This window comes from Hemiscyllium ocellatum, chromosome 1, assembly GCF_020745735.1.
Source record: "Hemiscyllium ocellatum isolate sHemOce1 chromosome 1, sHemOce1.pat.X.cur, whole genome shotgun sequence".
In the NCBI taxonomy this organism is placed as follows: Eukaryota; Metazoa; Chordata; class Chondrichthyes; order Orectolobiformes; family Hemiscylliidae; genus Hemiscyllium; species Hemiscyllium ocellatum.
The window spans coordinates 139,204,968-139,227,944 of record NC_083401.1 but is presented as its reverse complement, the minus strand read 5'-3'; the positions used below and the strand labels follow the sequence as shown (position 1 = coordinate 139,227,944).

General features: G+C 43.4%; 1 protein-coding gene across 1 annotated transcript in view; it reads right to left on the bottom strand.

The window, feature by feature from the left end:
- The window catches only part of prss12 (serine protease 12), a 143,187-nt gene extending 140,213 nt beyond the window's left edge, over nt 1–2,974 (bottom strand). The window contains exon 1 of the mRNA XM_060828008.1: nt 2,626–2,974. Within this exon, the coding sequence (XP_060683991.1) occupies nt 2,626–2,974 (349 nt within the window). The remainder of the gene's footprint in view (nt 1–2,625) is intronic.
- Nucleotides 2,975–22,977: the final 20,003 nt, after the last annotated feature.

Here is a 22,977-nt window from a genome sequence, read left to right as displayed (position 1 = left end):
TCTTCAGACCTTAAATACGTCCTATCTGGATGCAGCACAGTATGGTAAGACAACTGCTCTTTCTAAGGCCATAAGAAGCTACAGAGAGTGATGAGCTCAGCTCAGCCCATTACACCAGTCTTCCATCCATTGATTCCATCTATACTTCCCACTGCCTCAGGAAATCAACCAACATAATAGAAGACCAGATTACACTCTCTTCCATGCTCTTCCATTGGGCAGAAGATATAAAAGTTTGAATACACAGATGAACAGATCCAAGAACAGGTTCTTCTCTGCTGTGATCAGACTGACTGCTCAATTCTGATCTCCCTCTCTGCACCTCCTCTGTGGCTGCATCACTGCATTCTGCACTCTGTTCTGCTACCCTGATGCACTTTGCATGATACAATCTGCCTGTATAACATGCAAAACACCAATTTTCACTGTATCTCAGAACATGAGACAATAATCAATCAATGGATGAATTCTTAAATGGGGTGGAAGAGTAAAGGGAGCTAAGGGCACAGATACATAATTCACTAGAAATAAAATTTAAGGTGAAAAAATGTAAAAACGCAGACAAACTGATGGAGGGACAGAATTAAAAAGCAGAGAATTGTGTTAATTTATATAGAAGCTTAGCTAAACCACATTGGGAGCATTGAGCATTAATCTTCTCAATTTTGCAAAAAGGGTAAAGAAAACTGAAAAAGTTTTAAACAAAATTCACAAGGATACAAGAGCTCTGAGGAAATAAATATCAGGAATGTTTCTACAGAAAAGATAACGCTGTTTAAGAAGGATTTGTCGGGTGGGTGTGGAGAGGATGTGTCCATTCCAGTACCTCAAGAGAGTCAGGGTGCAGAGGTGAGTATAGTGGCCGTCACGAGGGTGAAGTTGCTGGGGAAGCTGAAAAGTCTGAAGGTTGTTAAATCATTCCGACCAGATGGGCTACTCCCCAGAATGTTTAAGGAGATTGTAGAGACATGGTGTAATTTTTCAGAAATCACTATAGTCTGGGACGGATTCTAGAGGACTAGGAAATGGCTCATGTAACACCCCTGTTTGAGAAGGGGAGGTGGCAAAATACAGGAAAGTATAGGCCAGTTAGCCTGACCTCGGTCATTTGAAAGATTTTAGAATCCATTATTAAGGATGAAATTGTATGGTAAAATTGGGCTGAGTCAGCACAGCCAAAGGCAATAAAAATAAGACAGGCACAAACAAGTTCAATTGGGAATTTGCGATCGTGTATTTTGCCCAGTGTGCGTGAGTGCGGAACTTGCTCTTACATGGAGCTGTTAAAGCGACTAACATACAGTAGATACATTTAAAGGGAAGCTGGAAAAACACTGGTAAAGGAATCAAAGGTCATTTTGAAAGGATGAATGGGCACGTGCAGAGGTTTATGCGGATTGTAGAGACAGGCATGGACCAACTTTCAGAGATTTAGTCTGTGCTGGGCATTCTGTGTAAAAGTTATGGAACAGTACAGCTGACCGAAGAATCTCCTGCCACCTTGCTTTATAGCATAATGGGCAATTACTCTTTATATGTCAGTGGGTTTGATTACAAAGACAGATCGTGAGCAACATACTGGGGGGGGGGGGGGGGGGGCGGGGGGAATAAGCCTAAGAAAACGAAGGGTGTTTTTTAGAAAGTGCTTTCAAGCATAAGACAATTATTTTAAGCTAATTGTGTATTTGCTAACATTTAATGTTCAAGCGTTTGCGACAATATAAATGGCTAAACAGACCAAAGAATAGATTTCTATGCGAAGAAATGATAGCAAGTCACTAATACTCGGTTACAGAGCCAAAGATCTGGTCAGAAATATTTTACATGTCCAAATAACATTTACAAACGGTACAAATGAGGTCCTGCCAAAGACACATTCCATTTGAACAACCTAATGTTACTTTTTTAAAAGTAAGTCACGATTAGAGATTCTATAAAGCGAACCTTGGTTTCTTTCATAAATGTTTTGCATATCATATAATCCATTCAAGATGCTAATCGCGCTGGAAGTGCAATCATTTCATTTTCTGGGATGGCTGCTTACATTAAACAGGAATTTGCTCAACCCGCAATTTTTCAGGGAGAATGAAATATTTTTTTGATAGACATTACTCGGAAATGTCAAGGCTGAGGACCGCTCATTTGAGAAGTAACTTTGCAATCGCAACCATCAATGAAAAACCCAAAATCAGTCCGTGCGGCAAGTCATTTGAAAAGGTTATAGGTTAGCGCGCAGCTGTCTTGCTAAGAGCCGCACTTTCTTAGCAAACCGAGAATAGGCGCTTATCTTTGTCTTAAGTATTTTTATAGGTACAGCTGGAAAGTCACAAGGCTATTCTGTTCCCTTCCTGGATGTCCGTGACAGCTCGCGGGTGTTATTTATAACCCACCTGAACGGGTTATGGATTATCGATGGCCAGTACTGGTGTCAAGTACTCCAAATTACACAAGAAGTATTAATAATATGAACGTGCACATTTCTGCCCATTGGGAATGATCTAATTCGGAGGAGCCGTACAGTGTCAGTGCACATTTCAGTGACTCACACTGTCCCAGGAAGCAGCATGTTTTTTTTGTTGTAAAGGGAGCTTCTCACCTTGTCTAAGCGGCAGTGCCAGTACCCACCGTGTCTGCAGTTGCAATAAGCCCAGTCGATCCGTCCCCGCTGGTTTCGGATAAAGCACCAGGGTTTCCGGCGTCCGTCCGGGTTGCGGCAGAAGGCGTGATCGCCCAGCCCTTTGTTCGGGAATCTCTCGGCGATCTTCGGGATCCGGCTCCAGTCGAGGCACCTGTGGCCGGACTCGGTGACGCCGTGAGGCCGCTTCGAGTCCGCCAAGGTGCCCGAGCCCAGCAGACAGCCGCCGGGGCCGCTGGGCGAGCGAGCCGGGCTAGCCCAGCGCCAGAGCCCGCTGCTGGCCAGGAGGGCAACTACTGCCAGCACTCTGGCCGTGGTCCTCCGCATGGCCAGCTCCATCCGGCAGCAGCATCCATCCCCCGGCATGGGAGAAGAGGGTCGACAGAGAAGGCGGACTTTCTGAGGAATGAGTGATTGAACACCGTTATAAATATGTGTGTGTGTGTGTGAGAGAGAGAGAGGTGCTGAGGAACGGGAGAGGAAATAACCCGACTCGAGAGAAGCCAAATACTGCCAGACCTGTCAACACTGGCTCAATAATGTGTGTTCCCTCGCCTGAAGTGACACTGAACAAGGGCAGAGAGGGGAGCAAATGTGTGTGTGTGTGTGTGAGAGAGAGAGAGGCTGAGTCAGATGGCATGGATATTGTGTTTTGTTTTCACAAAATCAGTGGGGTTTTCAGGTTCCTGTCAAAAGGGTCGAGTTTTGTGGTTGGGGAAGGGGGAGCAATCATCAAGAAAGGGGGTTGTTCCTGCCGTTGGTGGCGCCGCCTTCAGCCTTTCAACTTTGAGAGATGTTTAAACTCCAACGGGCTGCACTGCTACAGAACAGCGAGCAAAAAAACCTGCCCCAAGACGTTTCACTGGACATCAGCACTTTGAAAAGTGGCAGAAATTTGCCCGAGCCGGGGAAATATGTTTGCTGTGATGGGTAGAGCTCCTGGTAATACGGATGCCTTGATCTCTGGGTGTGTTAACTTGCTATGAGTGGATATCTACTCAAATATCCTGTGCAAAAGCGAACTGCTCGATTTATGATTTCACAAAGTAAAACAGCGCATTCCAGCCTTACTTCCAACTGCACCTTCTTAAAAGTCTCGTAAAACAATGCCACGTACAAAGGGACAAAAGTGCAGGCCTTCTCCTTTCAAGCTTTCTTTGTTCAAAGCGGTCTCTTTCTTCTCCAAGGTCTTCAAAACTGAATCCAATGCACTCACGTTACTAAGCAAAGCTCACCGCTCTCTGTTGCGGGACTGCTCCCTGAGCGCAGTTCGCGTCGTCTTTGCCACAATATTACAAACACAGATCTCAGCAGTTACCGGAGGGGCAACATTCGGCAGGAATACATTCTGGCAACCTCCATTATTTAGAATAAACAAATAAAGTCACCAACAGTGTAGTTTAGGTTATAGATTCGCCGCGCATGCCAAATGATTGCTTTTTTTTGTAAGATAATACTTATTCTTCCAACGCACTTAATTGTTTCGGGCAGTTCAGTAGTAGCATTTATAACCAAGTAAACAGGAGGTTTTTTTAGTCTCAAGAGGCGGCAAAGAATGGACCTGTCAGTATGCACATTGTGCCCTTGTAATCAGAAAGGATTGACTTCGGCTTTTGAATACACAGTCAGGAATAAATAGGTCTGGGGGTGCTAATGACTGACAAATTTCGATAATATCAGTTGTTCTATTACAGTGTGTGTAGACTGTTAATATTTGTCTCAGGCAATTCATTACTGGTGATTTGTTTTGTAGAAACATAGGTGCAAATGGGCCTTTCAGACTCACAAGACCAATTTCACGATTCAATTTGGTGACAACGCAATTTACCCACCCTAATTCCATAACCCCCTAATAATCTTAACTAACAAACCAAAAAAAGTATCAATCTCATGCTTGAAATTTTCAACTGATGGTGCATCAGCAATGTTTTGGAGCAGGGTTCCAGGTTTTTTATTGTCGAGGGTCCCAATGAGAATAGCTGTGCACAGTAGGAGATAGGTTGGGCTGTAATCAGCTTGTGTGAAGAAGCCAAAAGAAAGCAACCAGGAGCAGTTTGTCTTGTAGGTGTCATTGCTATTTCCGTAGTTCTTTAGTCTGAGGGCAACGTTCACACCTTTGCCTGAAGTCAAGCGTGATTTACAGTCAAGGTATCAGACTTTGTTCAGCCCCCACACCCCCACCTCCCAACCCCCACAGAAAAACTAGTCAAGTTTGATTTACATTGCTCCCAAACTAAAAACAGAGACACATGAGCTGGTATCACAATCTGAGATTAGAAACCGACATCTGTATTTAAAAACAATTCCCCTCCATTCAATGAGATCATGGCTGGATCTGCTCAGGCCTCAACTCCCATTTTGTTTTTGCGCCAGTTCTGACGTTGGAAATAAAGATGATAAATGATTTTAAAAGGAAAGGTGAATTTACCACGTGGAGGAAATAAATATACAGGACTACAGAAACACTGAACCGTATGACAGGGAAAAGGCAAGGGATTGGTACAAAATCAAACCTCATTCAGACAGCCAGTATAAATGTAATGGGCCGAGTGACCTCCGCCTGCGTCATGACGGTTCTATGATTCTCTCCTTTGCGGCAATGTCTGTGTAAACGAATAGAACTAGGCAGAGGTGGGTACTGCAGATGCTGGAGATTAGAGTCAAGATTAGAGCGGTGCTGGAAAAGCACAGCGGATCAAGCAGCATTCGAGGAGCAGGAAAATCGACGTTTCGGATTCCTGGTGAAGAGCTTACACCCCAAACGTCAGCTCTCCTGCTCCTCGGATGCTGCCTGACCTGCTGTGCTTTTCCAGCACCACTCTAATCTTGAAACGAATAGACGTGGTCTCGCTATGGTTTTATCGTAAACCCAATCAGTGTTACTTTGTCACAGTTGGAAAGTTGGGAATGGTGAAACCTTCATCATTCCGAAGGCTCCAGTCCCATTAATCTTTCATCTCCAAACGTCAGCAACAGCCTGACTGAGGAGTTCAAAATTCTGGTCCTTTGTTTTCAAAGCACTTTCTGACTTCACCCCATTCTACCTTAAATAACCATCCTGCCTTACTTGCCCCTGCACATACCCAAGACACTAACATTGTGCTTCTCCCCTCCACTCTACCATTGTGGCCAATCTGTTTTGCCACTGCATTCCATCTCTGCATTCAAAAACCACTGCCTTCTATTCTGTTACCCTCCTCTCTGATTTCAAAAATCCCTTGTTACATCTCCCACTTGCATATTATCTTCAGAAGCAATCCCAGCATCCCTATTCCCAAATTGGGTGCTTACCCATTCAATGTCTCCTCCTGCGAAGTACTCCAAGCTCTCTTCCTGCTTACATAGAATTAAGTTTTTGGCTCAGAGCTTCATGTTTGAGCTAAATCGTGAGAACAGGACATATGGAAGGAATTTGAGCGTGAAGTTCAGGCTGACACTTGCATGAGTATTGAGTGAACATTGCATTGTTTAAGGTGGTTTAATAACAGTAGAATTCTTACTGTTTGAATATGTCCAAGCTGCAACTGATTTCAAATGATCAAACATTTTACAAGTAAATCAACCCTACAGTATTTGATTATAGTGAAGTATGGGTATGTGTAACTGCCCCACTCTCTTGGCTCCTTTCACATGACACCAGATGTAACAATGTTCTGAAGTCTCCCCTTAGCTGGACCAACCGCAGTGGATAACCTATACAAGGCTGTATCTCGTTTTCCACCCTTTTCTACAATAGGATTGCTGATCATGGTTTCTGCAACCACAAACTATGTCAGCCGGAATGAGGGGCTTGAACTGATGCTGTTGATATCAATCTAAACCATACCCTTCACTAACTGATCTCACTGTCTCTATTATCAGAGATGGTATCATTTAGATGAGATATTAAATGGAGGCTAATTTCATCATTTCAACTGGATATGTGAGATTTTAGAACAGTACTTCTAAAAGATGGGAAGTTGTCCCCAGTAACCTGGTTAATATTTATCCTTCAGCTGAAAGACTTAACTGGCTAGTTAGCTCATTACTGTTTTTAAGATCTCACTGTGTACAAATTGGCTGCAGCCTCTCTTTCATTGCCACAGTGACAACACTTCAGTGGGAAGAAGCTCCTTTAACAGCACCTTCCAAATTTGCAGCCACTACCACCTAGAAAGACAGAGGGTAACAATGGGTAGAAACACCACCACCTGCAAGTTCCCCTCCAAGTCACAAATCATTCTGACTCTTCAAAGTCCTGGAAGACCCTTCCTAACAATACTCTGTGTACCTACAGCACATGGAGTCTAGTTCAGAAAGATAGCTCACCACCACCATCTCCAAGATAATTCAGGTGACAATAAATCAATAATTCCATATCCCAATAAGTTCTGATAAGATTTCTGAGATTATCCCTAGAAACGCTGGGTTGCCCAGTCAGGAAAGTTTGGATAGGCCAGGCTTGCTTCCATGTCAGTTTAGAAGAGTAGGTGATGACTTGATCAAAACACACAAACCCCTGAGGGTTTACAAAGTTAAAAATCACACAACACCAGGTTATAGTCCAACAGGTTTAATTGGAAGCACACTAGCTTTCGGAGCGACGCTCCTTCATCAGGATAAACCTATTGGACTATAACCTGGTGTTGTGTGATTGCTAACTTTGTACACCCCAGTCCAACACCGGCCTGTCCAAACCCTGAGGGTTTGTCAGCGTGTATGTGGAAAGAATGTTTCACCTTGTGGAGAATTGAGAACTGAGGGTTAAAAAATCAGGGTTGCTAGCAGAGAAGGGTTTGTTTTGTCATGGATCTCTCTCATAAAAGACAATGGAAGCAGAGCCTTTCAATATTTCTAAGGCAAAACTAGAAGCATTCCTGATAAGAGAGGGGTGAAAGGTTATCAGTGTTCAGCAGGAATATAGAATAATCAGATCAGCAATGATTTTATTGATTGAGCAGAGCAGAAATAAGGAGCTCCTATTCCTGGCATGATCTGATGTATGTAGAAAAGAATTTTAAAAAGTGTTTCCTTGGTTCTGAAGCATTATGGGAGGTCCTGAGGTGTTGAAATTCTTTTTATATCTCCGTAAGGAGTACTAAATAATAAAATAAGGTGCTGCTCTTGCGTTCTGTACAGTCAATTATTAAGATGACAGTTTTATTATTTTACAAACAAGAATTTACAGCTTTGCTCCAGGCAGTAAACACTAACTGTGACCTTTCAGTGCTCATTATAAGAGACATGTTGCCAAGGCATAACATTGCATAGACACGTATTCAACCCACTCAAACTACAGGCATAAGCTATGCCCAACCCAAGTCATTTTGCCAAAAGGAATGCATTCTATGCTACACCCAAACCTGAAAACAATCTATGTAGTTGACAAATTTTGTGAAGTGGTGAGGTGTTGTTCATCCCAAGCAATATATTGCTACTTCATATGTAAAACTGAGTGCTACAATAAGGAGCAGAATAAAATCAGCGTAAAGTACACACTGGTGGCTATAAAATACATGTTTTTAGTCACTTGCATGTGTGTGCATAGGTGCAATAAACTGATGTGCTGCATAACATGGGTAAATCAGATTGCTTGGACTGATCCCTGAATTCTGTAGTGAATCATTTCAGCAGAAGCTACAAATTTTTGTACATTCTTGCACCAGGAATTGACTTTCTAATCAAAGCTGCAATTGCATGGTCTGTCTAATGAATGTGCTCGGTGTCAGAAGCAGATAGCCTACAACCTTACTTGGACAGCACTGGAAACAACTTCCATCTAAACTGGACCAATTGTGAAAGCATCCAACAGTGTGAAGAATCAGAGTCAAAAGAATTTATTCCAACAATCTTTTAATGTGTCCTGTGCTTCATTTCATTAGATTGTGAACCATTTCTCATGCAATAGAATTATTTTTGTGAACTAACACCAGTTAATAACAACTGAGTGAAGGTTGATATCTTTAAAATGATGCATTTATTGGACAGATGCCAGTGATTCTGGAACATAAAATGTGCTCTAAATCATTTGTGATATTTTATCTACTATGCTTATATATGAATTAAACAATTTGTAGAGCACTTAAAACAACATGCAAATTGTCATGTTTAAATTTCCTTTCACCAATTTTCTTTTCATCATAAAGGTTGGCATGGTGGCTCAATGGTTAGCACTGCTGCCTCACAGCACCAAGGACCTGGGTTCAATTCCACCAGCAGGCAGACTGTTTGTGTGGAGTTTGCACATTCTCCCTTTGTCTGGTTTCCTCCCACAGTTCAAAAATATGCAGGTTAGGTGGATGTGCCATACCAAACTTCCCATAGTGTCTAGTGATGTGTGGATTAGCAATGGGAATGTTAGTTGAGATGCTTTTTGAAAGATCAGTGTGGACTCAAAGGGCCGAATGGCCTGATTCCACACTGTAGAGATTCTATGATTTGGTTAACATTTGGTTGATTACATCAGTTCTTGTTGTTCTCTTACAGAACCTGACCACAATAGCTATTAACTATGTGTGAGATTTAACTTTGAATTTCAGTGAGTCATTTGACTATGGAAGATATTATAGCCAGATATTACTTTGGTGACCGTGAAACTGTGAGGCTGTGTTGCAGAAAAAACCTTTCAGCAGAATCGTCCCAGTCCCTGAACAACATGGACTATGGTTAGAACATTGAGAAAATCAAGAGAGATGGCCAGTGAGGAGCTTCTTGACATCAAAAGCAAGACATTCCATTCCTGATGAAGGACTTATGCCCGAAACGTCGAATTTCCTGTTCCTTGGATGCTGCCTGACCTGCTGTGCTTTTCCAGCAACACATTTTCAGCCCTGATCTCCAGCATCTGCAGACCTCACTTTCTCCTCCTATTCCATTTTCCAACCAAATATTGGCTGGCAAGACAGGATTCTCACTGATGGGTGATGAGAGGCGTATTTGCATCAATTAAATTAGAAACAAGATGGTGACAATCCTGAACATGGAAGTCAAAGCAGTTACTTGGTGACTCCAGCTCACTGCTTGCTCCTTCATAATTGGCACTTGGTGCCCACATCTCAGAATACACTTCATGGGCAGAACCATGTCTGCAGACTAACTGACTCATGCCAACCTCGCATCATCATCATCATCATGACACATCTCTGATTCATTTCAGGTACAATTCTGCACATTCATGCTGCACTTTGGAGAGTACCAGCACATTTCAGTTCAGTGATGCTGCATGGACAGTTTGCTCACAGGAACAGGCACCCATTCCATGGACTGGAACAGCCTATATTTCAGGACTGCTTACTCACTCTGTCAGCACTCACTCACTTTGCGCATACATAGATGCGCATAGATTCCATGCCTTGCCTTGCCTTTGCTTGCCTTTGGCACATTGACCTTCAGCTGCTCTTTAAATGCTCACTGTACTTATGTCTTGCTGCACTACTTAGTACAGACACAAAGCCAGACAGCTCATCATGATTATATGCTGTCCTCTGTCACAGGGTTGACCATGTCGCTGTATGGCTCCAGGTTATGTCAATGCCACACTTAACAGTTGATGCCAACAACCTACATGGCAAATGCACAGCATGTGCTTCAACTAAATAGTCATATCTTAAAGCAAAGGGGAGTCGGCCTCAGTCAAGTCAAACAAGGTTGCTGTCATTCAGGGGTCTCGGTACAGTTGGACAAAGGTGTTGTACAATCATAGTTCCCGGGCTTTGGCACAGTTAGACATCCACTTGGAGCAATCAGGATCAGAGATCCTTCTCACAACTATTTGGGAAGTGGGCCACTGTTAGTCCTGCAGATCCAGTGCAAACAGTTGGGAAGGTGTTGGTGGAATGTATTCAGAAAGCCAAGGATCTTCTCAGTCATGGTCAAGGCTGTCTGTCAAAGTCAGTCAGTGGGACGGGCCATGGTTAGACCTGAGTCTGAATGAAGGTTAGGGGACGTTGCTGTGGATGGGAAGAGATGCAATTCAATGCTGGGGTTTGAAGGCAAGGTCAGAAGTGATGCTCGCTGATGTTTGCACAATGTGCAGCACTGTTTGCGACTCCTCAGCAACTGAAAGAGTCTGTGTGCAAATGCAACAAGATCTGGGCTAAGCAGGTAACATTCACACCACATAAATGCTAGGCTATGACTATAACCAATAAAAGACCATTTGTTACCATCATTGGTAAGCAATGCCAATCAATATCCTGGGAGTTATCATTGATCAGATATTTAACTGGACCCACCATATAAATGCAGTGGCGACAAGAGCAGGTCAGAGTCTAGGAATACTGTGGCGAGGGGTCCTGACCCCTCAAAGCCTGTCCACCACCTACAAGACAGATGTCAAGATTGTGATGGAACATTCCCCAGTCTCCTGAATGCTTGCAGTTCCAAAAACACTCAAGAAACTTGATAGCATTCAGTACAAAGCAGCCCACTTAATTTGAATCACATCCACAAGCAACCACTCTCTCCACCACTGACGGTCAGTAGCAACAGTGTGTGTTATCCTCCCGATTCACTGCAGAAATTCACCAAAGATCCTCAGACAGCGCCTTCTAAACCCACAACTACTTTTATCTAGAAGGACAAGGACAGCAGATAAATGGGAATACCATCACCTTCAAGTTCCAGTCCAAGTAACTCACCATCCTGACTTGGAAATATATTGCTGTTCCTTCACTGTCACTGAGTCAAAATCCTGGAATTCCTTCCCTAATGGCATTGTGGGTCAACACACGGAAGGTAGACTGCAGCAGTTCAAGAAGGCAGCTCACCACCACCTTCTCAAGGGCAGCTAGGTTTGGGTAATAAATGCTGGCCAACATCACACAAAATGAATAAATATAAATAAAAGCCAGGGATACAGAGGGGACATGTATAGTGAAGGTGAGAAATTCAACATTTAAATGCAGGAGATGATAATGTATGGCAGGGCATGGAATTCTGTGAGAGGAGTTATCGGCAGTCACCTCCATGACCCTAGCTCAAGATGGTAGAATCATAGAGAGTCATAGAGTCATACAGCATGGCAACAGACCCTTTAGCCCAACTCATTCATGCTGACCAGGTTTTCGAAACTGAACTAGTCCCATTTGGCCCATATCCCTCTCAACCTTTCCAATCTATGTACCTGTCTAAATGTCTTTTAAATGTTCTAACTGTACCTGCATCAACCATTTCCTTTGGCAGCTCATTCCATACACGCATCACCCTCTGTGAGGAAATGTTGCCCCTCATGTCCGTTTTAAATCTTTCCCCACTCACTTTAAACCTATGCTCCCTAGTTTTGGATTCCCCACCCCTGGGAAAAGACCTTGCCTATTGATCTTATCGAGGCTCCTCATGATTTTATAAACCTCTGTTAAGATCATCCTTCAGCCTCCTAGTCTCGACGGATAAACATAGGTTCATAGCTCCTTGAAGGTGGAGTCGCAGGTAGAAAGGATAGTGAAGAAGGTGTTTGGTATGCTTTCCTTTATTGGTCAGTGTATTGAGTACAGGCGTTGGGAGGTCATGTTGTGGCTGTACAAGACATTGGTTAGGCCACTGTTGGAATATTACATGCAGTTCTGGTCTCCTTCCTATCGGAAAGATGTTGTGAAACTTGAAAGGGTTCAGAAAAGATTTACAAGGACGTTGCCAGAGTTGGAGGAATTTGAGCTACAGGGAGAGGCTGAACAGGCTGGGGCTGTTTTCCCTGGATGCTTCGGAGGCTGAGGGGTGACCATACAGAGGTTTATAAAATCATGAGGGGCATGGATAAGGTAAATAGGCAAAGTCTTTTCCCTAAGGTCGTGGAGTCCAGAACTAGAGGGCATAGGTTTAAGGTGAGAGGAGAAAGATATAAAAGAGATCTAAGGGGCAACGTGTATGGTATGTGTATGGAATGAGTTGCCAGAGGAAATGGTGGAGCTGGTACAATTGCAACATTTAAAAGGCATCTGGATGGGTTTATGAATGGGAAAGGTCTGGAGGGATATGGGTCAGGTGCCAGCAGATGGGACTAGATTGGGTTGGGATATCTGGTCAGCATGGACTTGTTGGACTGAAGGATCTGTTTCCGTGCTGTATATCTCTATGACTCTATATGGGGATCAGTAGCATGGGCTATCCAGGGAGTGATATGAAGAAAAAGACATGCAAATTCAGGGGGATTATTGATTACCAGGCTAAACCCTTGAACTCACTGTGTCATTCATGTTCTGCATTTCCTACCGTTATCTCTCAGCTTCTAAATGCAAGCTGCAAATGGAAAATAGCTGTGACCACACATGGAGTGGGAAGATTCATTGTTTTTTCTTCCAATATGTGAGACCACAGGTCAGTAATGGGAGTCCTTTATGGCCTTTAATCATGCACTCGTAGCATACAGATTGAAGTTATTTGCAATCATTGCATTGTGAATGTGAAATACATGTAGTGCCCATATCTAGTCATAATTTTGAGTATGCCACTCCTTATTCCAGATTGAAGATAAGCACCTCCATGAAATAGAAGTAATGACAGGTAATCTTAAAATGGCACCAGCCAACCACAAAGCACAAAGCTAATGCAAGATGAGAAGGAATTTCTTCAATCAGAGGGTGAAGAACCTGAGGGATTCAATTCCACAAAAGGCTGTGGAGGCATAGTCATTGAGTGTATTTAACATTGAACTAGATAGGTTCTCGTTCAGGAAGAAGATCAAACTTTAGAGGGAGAAGGCAGGAGAATGGGGTTGGAAGACATTCCAGGCATGATAGAATGATGGAGCAGACTCAATGGACTGAATGACCTAATTTTTCTTCTATATCTTATGGTCTTATGGTCCAAGAGCACATCGAGCACAAGGGCATGGAACTTAGTCCTCTCACCTTCAACTGTCAGTATTTGCCAACAGGCTCTTATGTACCTTTCTTGGGTGATGTGAAGCTAGGAGCACAAGGTCTCAGTACTCATGCAGCTATCATGGTGAAATTACGCACAGAATTCCAGCAAAATCCACACATTCCTAAAAACCTCATGATTTCACAAGTAGTTTTTTTTCTCTCAGGTGTTCACTTTTTCACCATGAGCAACTGAAAACATTACTTTGATTTTCCAAATATAAGTTCTGCTTATTTTTATTGGAGCTATCGTACACACTGAGCTAGAAACCATTGCTTATGAAAGACTCCTGCATTTAACCTCCTATAAGACAACCAGGGTTGATGTTAGAGCATTATAGTTAGACTTATAGATATAGTTGGTGTTTGAGCAACTCTTTGTAATTTCAGTCAGGTATATGAGATAAATGGTACATCTCTATATAAATAATAGATTTCAACTTTACAAATATAATACTGTAAGTACCTGGCATCTGATCCTAAATTTGTTTTTAACTACACTTCATGCTCTCTATGCTACAAAGTTCAAATGGAATGCAGCGAGCAGTCAGCTCCTTCCGAGATTCCAGGCTGTGGCTTGGCCAGTGTTCCTGCGTAGAGATAAGACTCATATAAGATCTTATTATCTAGATATTCTTCATTCCTTTTCACTTTGTTTCCTTTATTTCTGCTTTTTTTCAAAGTCCAGTTTTGTAATGACTTTTGTAACCAAGATGGTGCCAGAGAATAGCGACTTTGTAGGCTTTTCACTTTACTTCCTTATCATAGAATTCCTGCAGTGTGGAAACAGATCATTTGGCCCAACAAGTCCACACTGACCCTGTGAACAGTAACCCACTCAGACCCAATTCACTACCCTATTACTCTACATTTGTCCCTGACTGATGTACCTAACCTACACATCCCTGAACACTATTGGCAATTCAGCAAGGTCAATCCACCTAACCTACATAGCTTTGGATTGTGGGAGGAAACTAGACCACCCAGAGGAAACCCATGCAGAAACAGGGAGAATGTGCAAAATCCACACAGACAGTCACCCGAGGCTGGAATAGAATGTTGGTCCACGGCCTTGTGAGCCACTGGGCCACTGCATTCCTATCCTTGAGCACACGTGACAATAAAAGTCTAAGTCTAATTCACTGTTGTTGGCAACATGTGTCCTTATCTAACAGCATGACCCAAGTAAGTCCCCCTTGATTTCTTAAGTTCACTTCTGGCTAAATTTATCCCTAAACTCACCAACTATAATTGTTTAAACAGTTCTTTAATTGTCTTCCACAATCTTCCTAAGTGCTACATAAACTACAACATCATCCAAATATACCAAATAATTACCAATTTTAGTTAAGACCTGATTCATAAGCCTCTGGAAAGTAGCCAGGACATCTTCAGCCTAAATAGCACCCTAACATTGGTATAATGCATTCCATGTTCCAAAAGTGGACATTATTTTGGCTCGTGATGTTAATGGCATCTTCCAGGACCCTTTCAACAACTCAGTCTTCAAAAGGAATGTTGCACTGTCAATCCTATCAATGCAGTTTTTAGACTAACCTGTTTTCATGGCTGCGTTCACCTTTCTGTAATCTGTACAAAGGAGAAAGTGAGGACTTCAGATCCTGGAGAGTCAGATTCACAAAAAGGCTTATGCCTGAAATGTTGACTCTCCTGATCGTTGAATGCTGCCTGACCTGCAGTGCTTTCTTCAGTGCCATAATTTTCGACTCTACAATTTATAGTCTTGTTGATCTGTTTATTTTAGGAACCAACATTATTGGTGAACTGTAGCTGCTTTGACTACGTACAATTAACTGGTCCTCTAGCATTCTCTGGACTGAACTTCCACTTGAGCTTGTTTATCTGGACTCAACTGTGCAGATTACACAAAAAACTGCGGGTGCTGGAGGTCTGAAACAAAAACAGAACTGCTGATGAAACCCAGCAGTCTGGCAGCACCTGTGAGGAGAACTTAAACTCTGCCTTCTCCACAGCATCTGTTGTTTGCTTTTCTTTCATGTTGACTGCCACAGCTCTGCCAGGTATTCCCACCTTGAAATTGGGCTCCTCTCTCCAATAAGATTTCCTTTCTAACTTTTCTTCTTGTTCACTACCATTACTTTTGTTTTCTCTCCTAGTATTTGACAAAGAGTTTGTCAAAACACATTTCTGGAACCACATCTCATTTCTTAGTGACTGCCTCTGACTCAGACTTACCCCTTGTGAATTCTGACTGAAGTTTCATCCTTGGAGTTTGGAAACTACCCAGGAACACAGGTATCTTTGTCATGTACAACACTGCTCCGACAGCTACTCTTGCCGCATTCTGAAATCCGCACTCAGTACCACATGTCACCATGTGCACACTATCGATCTATCTCTCTCCATCAGCACCACTGTGGCTCAGAGCTGCCTATCCCTGCTCCTCCTCCCCCATTCATTTTGACATCATTCTTCACTCATTTGAATTCTAACAATAAACGTTTTCTCTTCCTTTTAAGCATTAAGTAACACAAGCTGCAACAACTCAGAGATACCCAGACCCCTCTCGAGCACCCCCCTTCCCCGTTCTTCCCTCTAACCACATCCTTTCTCCAGAACCTTCCTCTGGCCATGTACTTACTAGCTCTTTCGCCCTTCCGCTCTCTGATGCTGAGTGGTCTGTACATAGCAAAGGTCTTAGTTTTTTTCCTCTGCACTCCCACCTCCATGAACTTTGGGTATGACATGACGTTGAACTCCTTCTGTCACCTTTGCCCCCATTGCTTTGCACTACAGTCCTGTGTTTCCTACCTGGACTCAATCTTTTTCTCTCCTTGTCCATTTCCTCTCTACTAACATCCATAATTCTTCTGACGGCTCATGTCAGTTTCAGCATTTCCAGTTCGCGGACTCTTGCTGCCTTCTCTTCACCAAGGATGTGCAACATTTTACATGTTCATCCCACATCAGGATAATCTCAGGGTTCTCTGCTTCTTCCTGGAAGAAAGGCCTGAACTATTCCCACCACCACCACGTTCCTCCCACCTGCTGAGCTCATCCTCACTTTGAACAATGTCTCCTTCAACTCTTTTCACTTTCTTCAGGTCAGAGAGTTGGACTTACACACCCACATCAGCCCCAGTTATGACTGCCTCTTTGTGGGGTACGTGGAACACTCATTGTTCAAATAATCTTTGGGCCACACCCATAACTCTTTCTCTGTACATTAATAACATAATCGATGCTGCTTCCCTCTCTCATCTGGAATTGGAAAAATTGGTCAATTACACTTCCAATTTCCACTCTGTTCTTATCTTCACCTGGCCCATTTCTCCTTGTTGCAATCTGAAGTCCCCACCTGCTTCAAGAAGGCCACTGTCATCCCAGTACCAAAGAAAACACATGCAATGTGCATCAATGAGTACTGCCCGGTGGCTCTCCATAGCCACGAAATTCTTGGAGATACTAATCATGGCTCACATCAATTCTAATCTTACCTGCCTTGTTCTCTTACAAATTGCCTACTTGCTAAATAGGTCCACAGCAGGTGCCATTTCCCTAGCCCTATACTCCTCCCTGGAGCATCTGGATAATAAGGATACCTATGTCAGGCTCCTACTTATTGACAACAGCTCTGCTTTCAACACTATCATCCCAACCAAACTAATTTCAAAACTCCAAGGCCCAGGTTTTGGCTCCACCCTTTGCAATTGGATCCTCAGTTTCCTGACCCACAGACTGCAATCAGTGAAGATGGACAACAGCACTTCCTCCACAATAATCCTCAATCCCGGGGCCCCACAAGGGTGTGCACTCAGCCCTTTACTATCCTGGACATCCATGACAGCGTGGCCAAGTTTTGTGCAAACACTACTTACAGGCTTGCTGATGACACCACTGTCGTAGGCCGGATCTCAAACAATGATGAGTCAGAATACAGGAAGGAGACAGAATGCTTATTGTTGTGGTGCACTGATAACGATCTCTCCCTCAGTGTCAACAATATCAAAGAACTGATCATTGACTTCATGAAGAAAGAAGGCAAACACGCCCCTATCTACATCAATGGAGTGGAGGTGGAGAGGGTCGAGAGTGTCAAGTTCTTAGGAGTGATGATCACCAACAATCTGTTCTGGACTTCCCATGTAGATGTGATGTTCAAGAAGACACAATGCCTCTCCTTCCTCAGGAGGCTTAGGAAATTCAGCATGTCCATAAGGGCCCTCATCAACTTTTACAGATGCACCATAAAAAAAACATTCTATCTAGGTGCATAGTGGCTTAGTATGGCGACTGCTCTGCCCAGGACCTTAAGAAACTGCATAAAGTTGTGTACACAGCCCAGATCATCACACAAGCCAACCTTGCTGCAGAAAGGCATTCAACATCATTAAACACCTCTCCCAATCTGGTTATACTTTCTTCCAACTCCTTCCATCAGGCAGAAGGTATAGTAACATAAACACATGTACCAACATTTCAAGAACAGCTTCTTCCCTGCTGTTATTAGGATGCTGAATGGACCTCTGTAAAAATAAATCTAATGTTGCTCTTGCGTTATGCACTTCCTATGCAGCTGTGTGCCTCATCCTGTTTAAGCACGCTATAACCTGTATGCTCTTTTATTTAGATTAGATTCCCTACAGTGTGGAAATAGGCCCTTCGGCCCAACAAGTCTGCACCGACCCTCTGAAGAGTAACCCACCCAGACCCATTTCTCTCTGACTAATTCACCTAACCTATAGGCAATTTAGCATGGCCAATTCACCTGATCTGCACATCTTTGGACTGTAGGAGGAAACTGGAGCACCTGGAGGAAACCCACACAGACACGAGGTTTGACACGGGGCATGCCTTCTGGGAAATGCAATGATTTACCTGCACTTCATTCAACCTAATCTTTGTTGTTCACGGTGCGGTTTCCTGTACAGTGGGGAAATGAAACACAATCTGGGAGATCATTTTGCGGAATGTCTATGTACAATTCATAAAAATGCCCCTGAGTTTCCAGTTACCCGCCATTTCAACATGTCATTGTGCTCACATGGCCAATATTTCTGTCTCAGGCATGATGCAGTGCTCCAACAAGCCTCAGCTCAAGCTTATTTTCCACCTGGGGACCCTTCGGCTTCTCGGACTCAATATTGAGTCCAATAATTTTAGAGCCTTATTCAGTCCTTCCTTTTTTTTATCCACCCCCGGTCCCTGGTTTTGTTATGACATGGGTTGCTTTCAGCATAGCCTATCCATTCTCTCCTTCTTTCAGCACTCATTACCACTTACTCAGCTCCTCTTCTGTCCTAGCTTACAATTAATAATCCCCTTGTCTGCCTATTCTTTTTATATCTCTGTCTCTGGGCTCCATCTTCACCTATCAGCTCACGTCTACCTCCCCCACACCCCCCCCTCCCCATCCCCACCCCCCAGTCAAGCTCAACATTGTTTTCAGAATAAATATTACTTTGTCCTAACTCTTTCAGTTCTGATGACGAGTCACCAGACTCGACAAGTTAACTCTGCTTTTTCCTGACAGATGCTGCCAGACCTATTGAGTTTTGCCAGCAATTTCTGTTGTTGTTTCAATGGATAAGGATGCTGTTTTATCTGTGTTGACTCAGTACTGAATTCGACATCATGTCCAGCTCATGTAGTGCATCCAGGCGTACCGCTACAGATAACCTCTTACATTCTCAGCAATCTGACAAGATCCTCCCATTGTCCTTTCTCTAAATATGAGGAGACAGCATCTAACTACTTCTATTGTTTCTGTGTTAACTTGTAGGAAGTTAACTTTAAGAACTTACTATCTTTCCATCAACCTCACTCTCATTATCTCTGTCATTTTCCACTACTTTTACCATCTGACACAGTTGATCTTCTTTATCCTCTTTCTTCCAATGGCATCTTTTCAGCATATTTGTGTGACATAATTGATTATTTTTCCAAGGATCAGGCATATAAGTCACTTTACTAACCCTTCCAACAGCTTGATATAGACCTCTGAATTTATTCTCCTGCTTGAAACATTCCATTTATAGAGTCATAGCTATACAGATGTACAGCATGGAAACACACCTTTTGGTTCAACATGTTCATGCCGACCAGATATCCTACATTAATGTAGTCCCATTTCCCAGCATTTGGCCCATATCCCTCTAAACCCTTCCTGTTCATATACCCATCCAGATGCCTTTTAAATGTTGCAATTGTACCAGCCTCCACCACTTCCTCTGATAGCTCCATTCATGGACCACACTTGTGTGAAAAACTTTCCCCTCTCAGCTTAAACCCATGCTCTCTAATTTTGGACTGCCCTACCCCAGAGAAAAGACCTTGACTATTCACCCTATCCATGCCCCTCATGATTTTATAAACCTCTATAAGCTTACCTCTCAGCCTCCGACGCTTCAGGGGAAATAACCTCAGCATATTCAGCCTCTCCCTATAGCTCACACCTTCCAACCCTGGCAACATCCTTGTAAATCTTTTCTGCACCCTTTCTAGTTTCACAACATCCTTCTGATAGCAGGGAGACCAGAACTGAATGCAGTATTCCAAAAGTGGCCTAAGTAATGCCCTTGTTGAGTGCTTATCTGCCCAGTCTTTCATTTTTGCCTGTAGAACTTCTAAATGTTCCTGTGCTGCTCTACATGTTCTTGTGAGGCCTTTATCCTAGTCTTGTTAATATTTGGGACAGTATACCTGAATCATGGTTTTGAAAGTCTGACAGTATGTCTGCAAACCCCGTGTGTTTGTAAATGACATGTATATGACTTCCATTCTTTTATACACAAACTGCTATTAATTTCTGGAAAAAAAACATTAGACATAATTTTCAAACTCTGATCTGATTGTATCTCAGTTGGTATTCCTTCACAAATGATTTAGCTGCAATTACTTTTTCACAACTACCCTCGATGTAATTGTCCTTAAAGGGATAGTCTTTGGGAATTAGCTTGTCATATCCATAACTGTGAGGATATTCTGATCTCCTGCTTTCACTTTCAGTAATGATCCTACCCTATCCATGAGCACTTAGTTAAATAGTTCTTAGATAACTGGCAGAGATATCAGAAGTGCTTATCTGATTATTACCTGACATTAGGACATGCTTTACAGTAGTGTACAGTATCTTTATGAAACTCCGGCCAAGTTTATTGATGCCTGCAATTTCTATGTTCCTATATGCCCTGCCATAGGAATCACATATGCTACTTGCAATATCTCCTTTCAATATCTGGACAGTATCATTATTTGAAGACCAACTAACCATTCTTCACCTGCAAGTCTTTGAGGAGGCCTCCACTTCTTCATCAAAACTCCATGTTAACTTAATAGCACTCGGGAGCTCCTTCAGCGTCAGCTTCAGTGTAAGCTGTCAGTGCTAACTTACTTAACTCTGCATCTGCTTCCTGACCCTTAATTTTTTTTATACATTCTGGGATGTGGATGTCATTGACTGGGCCAGCATTTGTTATCAGTCCCCCAGTTGCTAAGAGTCAACCACAATAAGCTGTGTCTAGAATCACATGTAGGCCAGACTAGGTAAGGATGGTAATTTCCTTCCTTGAAGAACACTGGTTAACCAGAAATTCCACATTTTTTTTATTACAATGGAAATACTTTGACTTCTGATTTTCACCTCTAGCTCCAGAACATTCCTTCCTGATCTGAGGAGGAGAGTTTGGGACATTCCCATCTATCCATCTTTTATATTTTTACAACTCTCCCACTTTCTATTCCTTTCAAATTTATGAAGGTGTTGGAAAATAAGTTGTGGATTAACTGATAATCATCAGCCAAATCACTGCCTGTCTAGCACTTCAATCCTCAACATGAGTTTATATTGTGCAAGGTAATGTGTTTTTATATTCCTCTGGGAAAATAATCTCTCTCAGAGCTTCATTTATGGGTTCACCATCAAATGGTTTTATCAGTCTGTCAAAATTGCTTTGCTTAACCCATTGATACAATGGTAACAATTTTGAATTATCACTAAGACATGTGGAGAGCTGATAGAATTTTATACTATGTGAATAAATTTTGAAGTACCAAATGCTTTGCAGCAGGCTGCATTTCCAGGCAAAGTCAGAAGTCACATGACACCAGGTTATAGTCCAACAGGTTTATTTGAAATCACAAGCTTTTGAAGCACTGCTCCTTCATCAGATAGAGTGATTTCCAAAAGCTTGTGATGACAAAAGACCTGTTGGACTATAACCTGGTGTTGTATGACCTCTGACTTTGTCCACTCCAGTCCAAGATAAGCACCTCCACATCATGGCTTTCCAGATAAAAAACAATGCAGTTTGTTTGAGGAAAATTAAACAAGAGGGAAGTAAAATGGAAGCAGTGGAAGAAAGTGGGTCATTCATAGGCATCAGATTAATTTTTGATTGCTTTAGTGATGAGCTAGCACAATGGCCCCCAGCTTTGCTGTAAAGATCTAACACAGAATTGCATGCAATTTCAGTGGAGGTGAATGGGCTGCAAATGTGTTGCTGGTCAAAGCACAGCAGGTTAGGCAGCATCTCAGGAATAGAGAATTCGACGTTTCGAGCATAAGCCCTTCATCAGGAATAAGAGAGAGAGAGCCAAGCCGGCTGAGATAAAAGGTAGGGAGGAGGGACTAGGGGGAGGGGCGATGGAGGTGGGATAGGTGGAAGGAGGTCAAGGTGAGGGTGATAGGCCGGAGTGGGGTGGGGGCGGAGAGGTCAGGAAGAGGATTGCAGGTTAGGAGGGCGGTGCTGAGTTGAGGGAACCGACTGAGACAAGGTGGGGGGAGGGGAAATGAGGAAGCTGGAGAAATCTGAATTCATACCTTGTGGTTGGAGGGTTCCCAGGCGGAAGATGAGGCGCTCCTCCTCCAGCCGTCGTGTAGTTGTGTTCTGCCGGTGGAGGAGTCCAAGGACCTGCATGTCCTCGGTGGAGTGGGAGGGGGAGTTAAAGTGTTGAGCCACGGGGTGATTGGGTTGGTTGGTTCGGGCGGCCCAGAGGTGTTCTCTGAAGCGTTCCGCAAGTAAGCGGCCTGTCTCACCAATATAGAGGAGGCCACATCGGGTGCAGCGGATGCAATAGATGATGTGTGTGGAGGTACAGGTGAACTTGTGGCGGATATGGAAGGATCCCTTGGGGCCTTGGAGGGAAGTGAGTGTGGAGGTGTGGGCGCGAGTTTTACATTTCCTGCGGTTGCAGGGGAGGGTGCCGGGGGTGGAGGGTGGGTTGGTGGGGGGTGTGGATCTGACAAGATCTGTCAGATCCACACCCCCCACCAACCCAACCTCCACCCCCGGCACCTTCCCCTGCAACCGCAGGAAATGTAAAACTTGCGCCCACACCTCCACACTCACTTCCCTCCAAGGCCCCAAGGGATCCTTCCATATCCGCCACAAGTTCACCTGTACCTCCACACACATCATCTATTGCATCCGCTGCACCCGATGTGGCCTCCTCTATATTGGTGAGACAGGCCGCTTACTTGCGGAACGCTTCAGAGAACACCTCTGGGCCGCCCGAACCAAC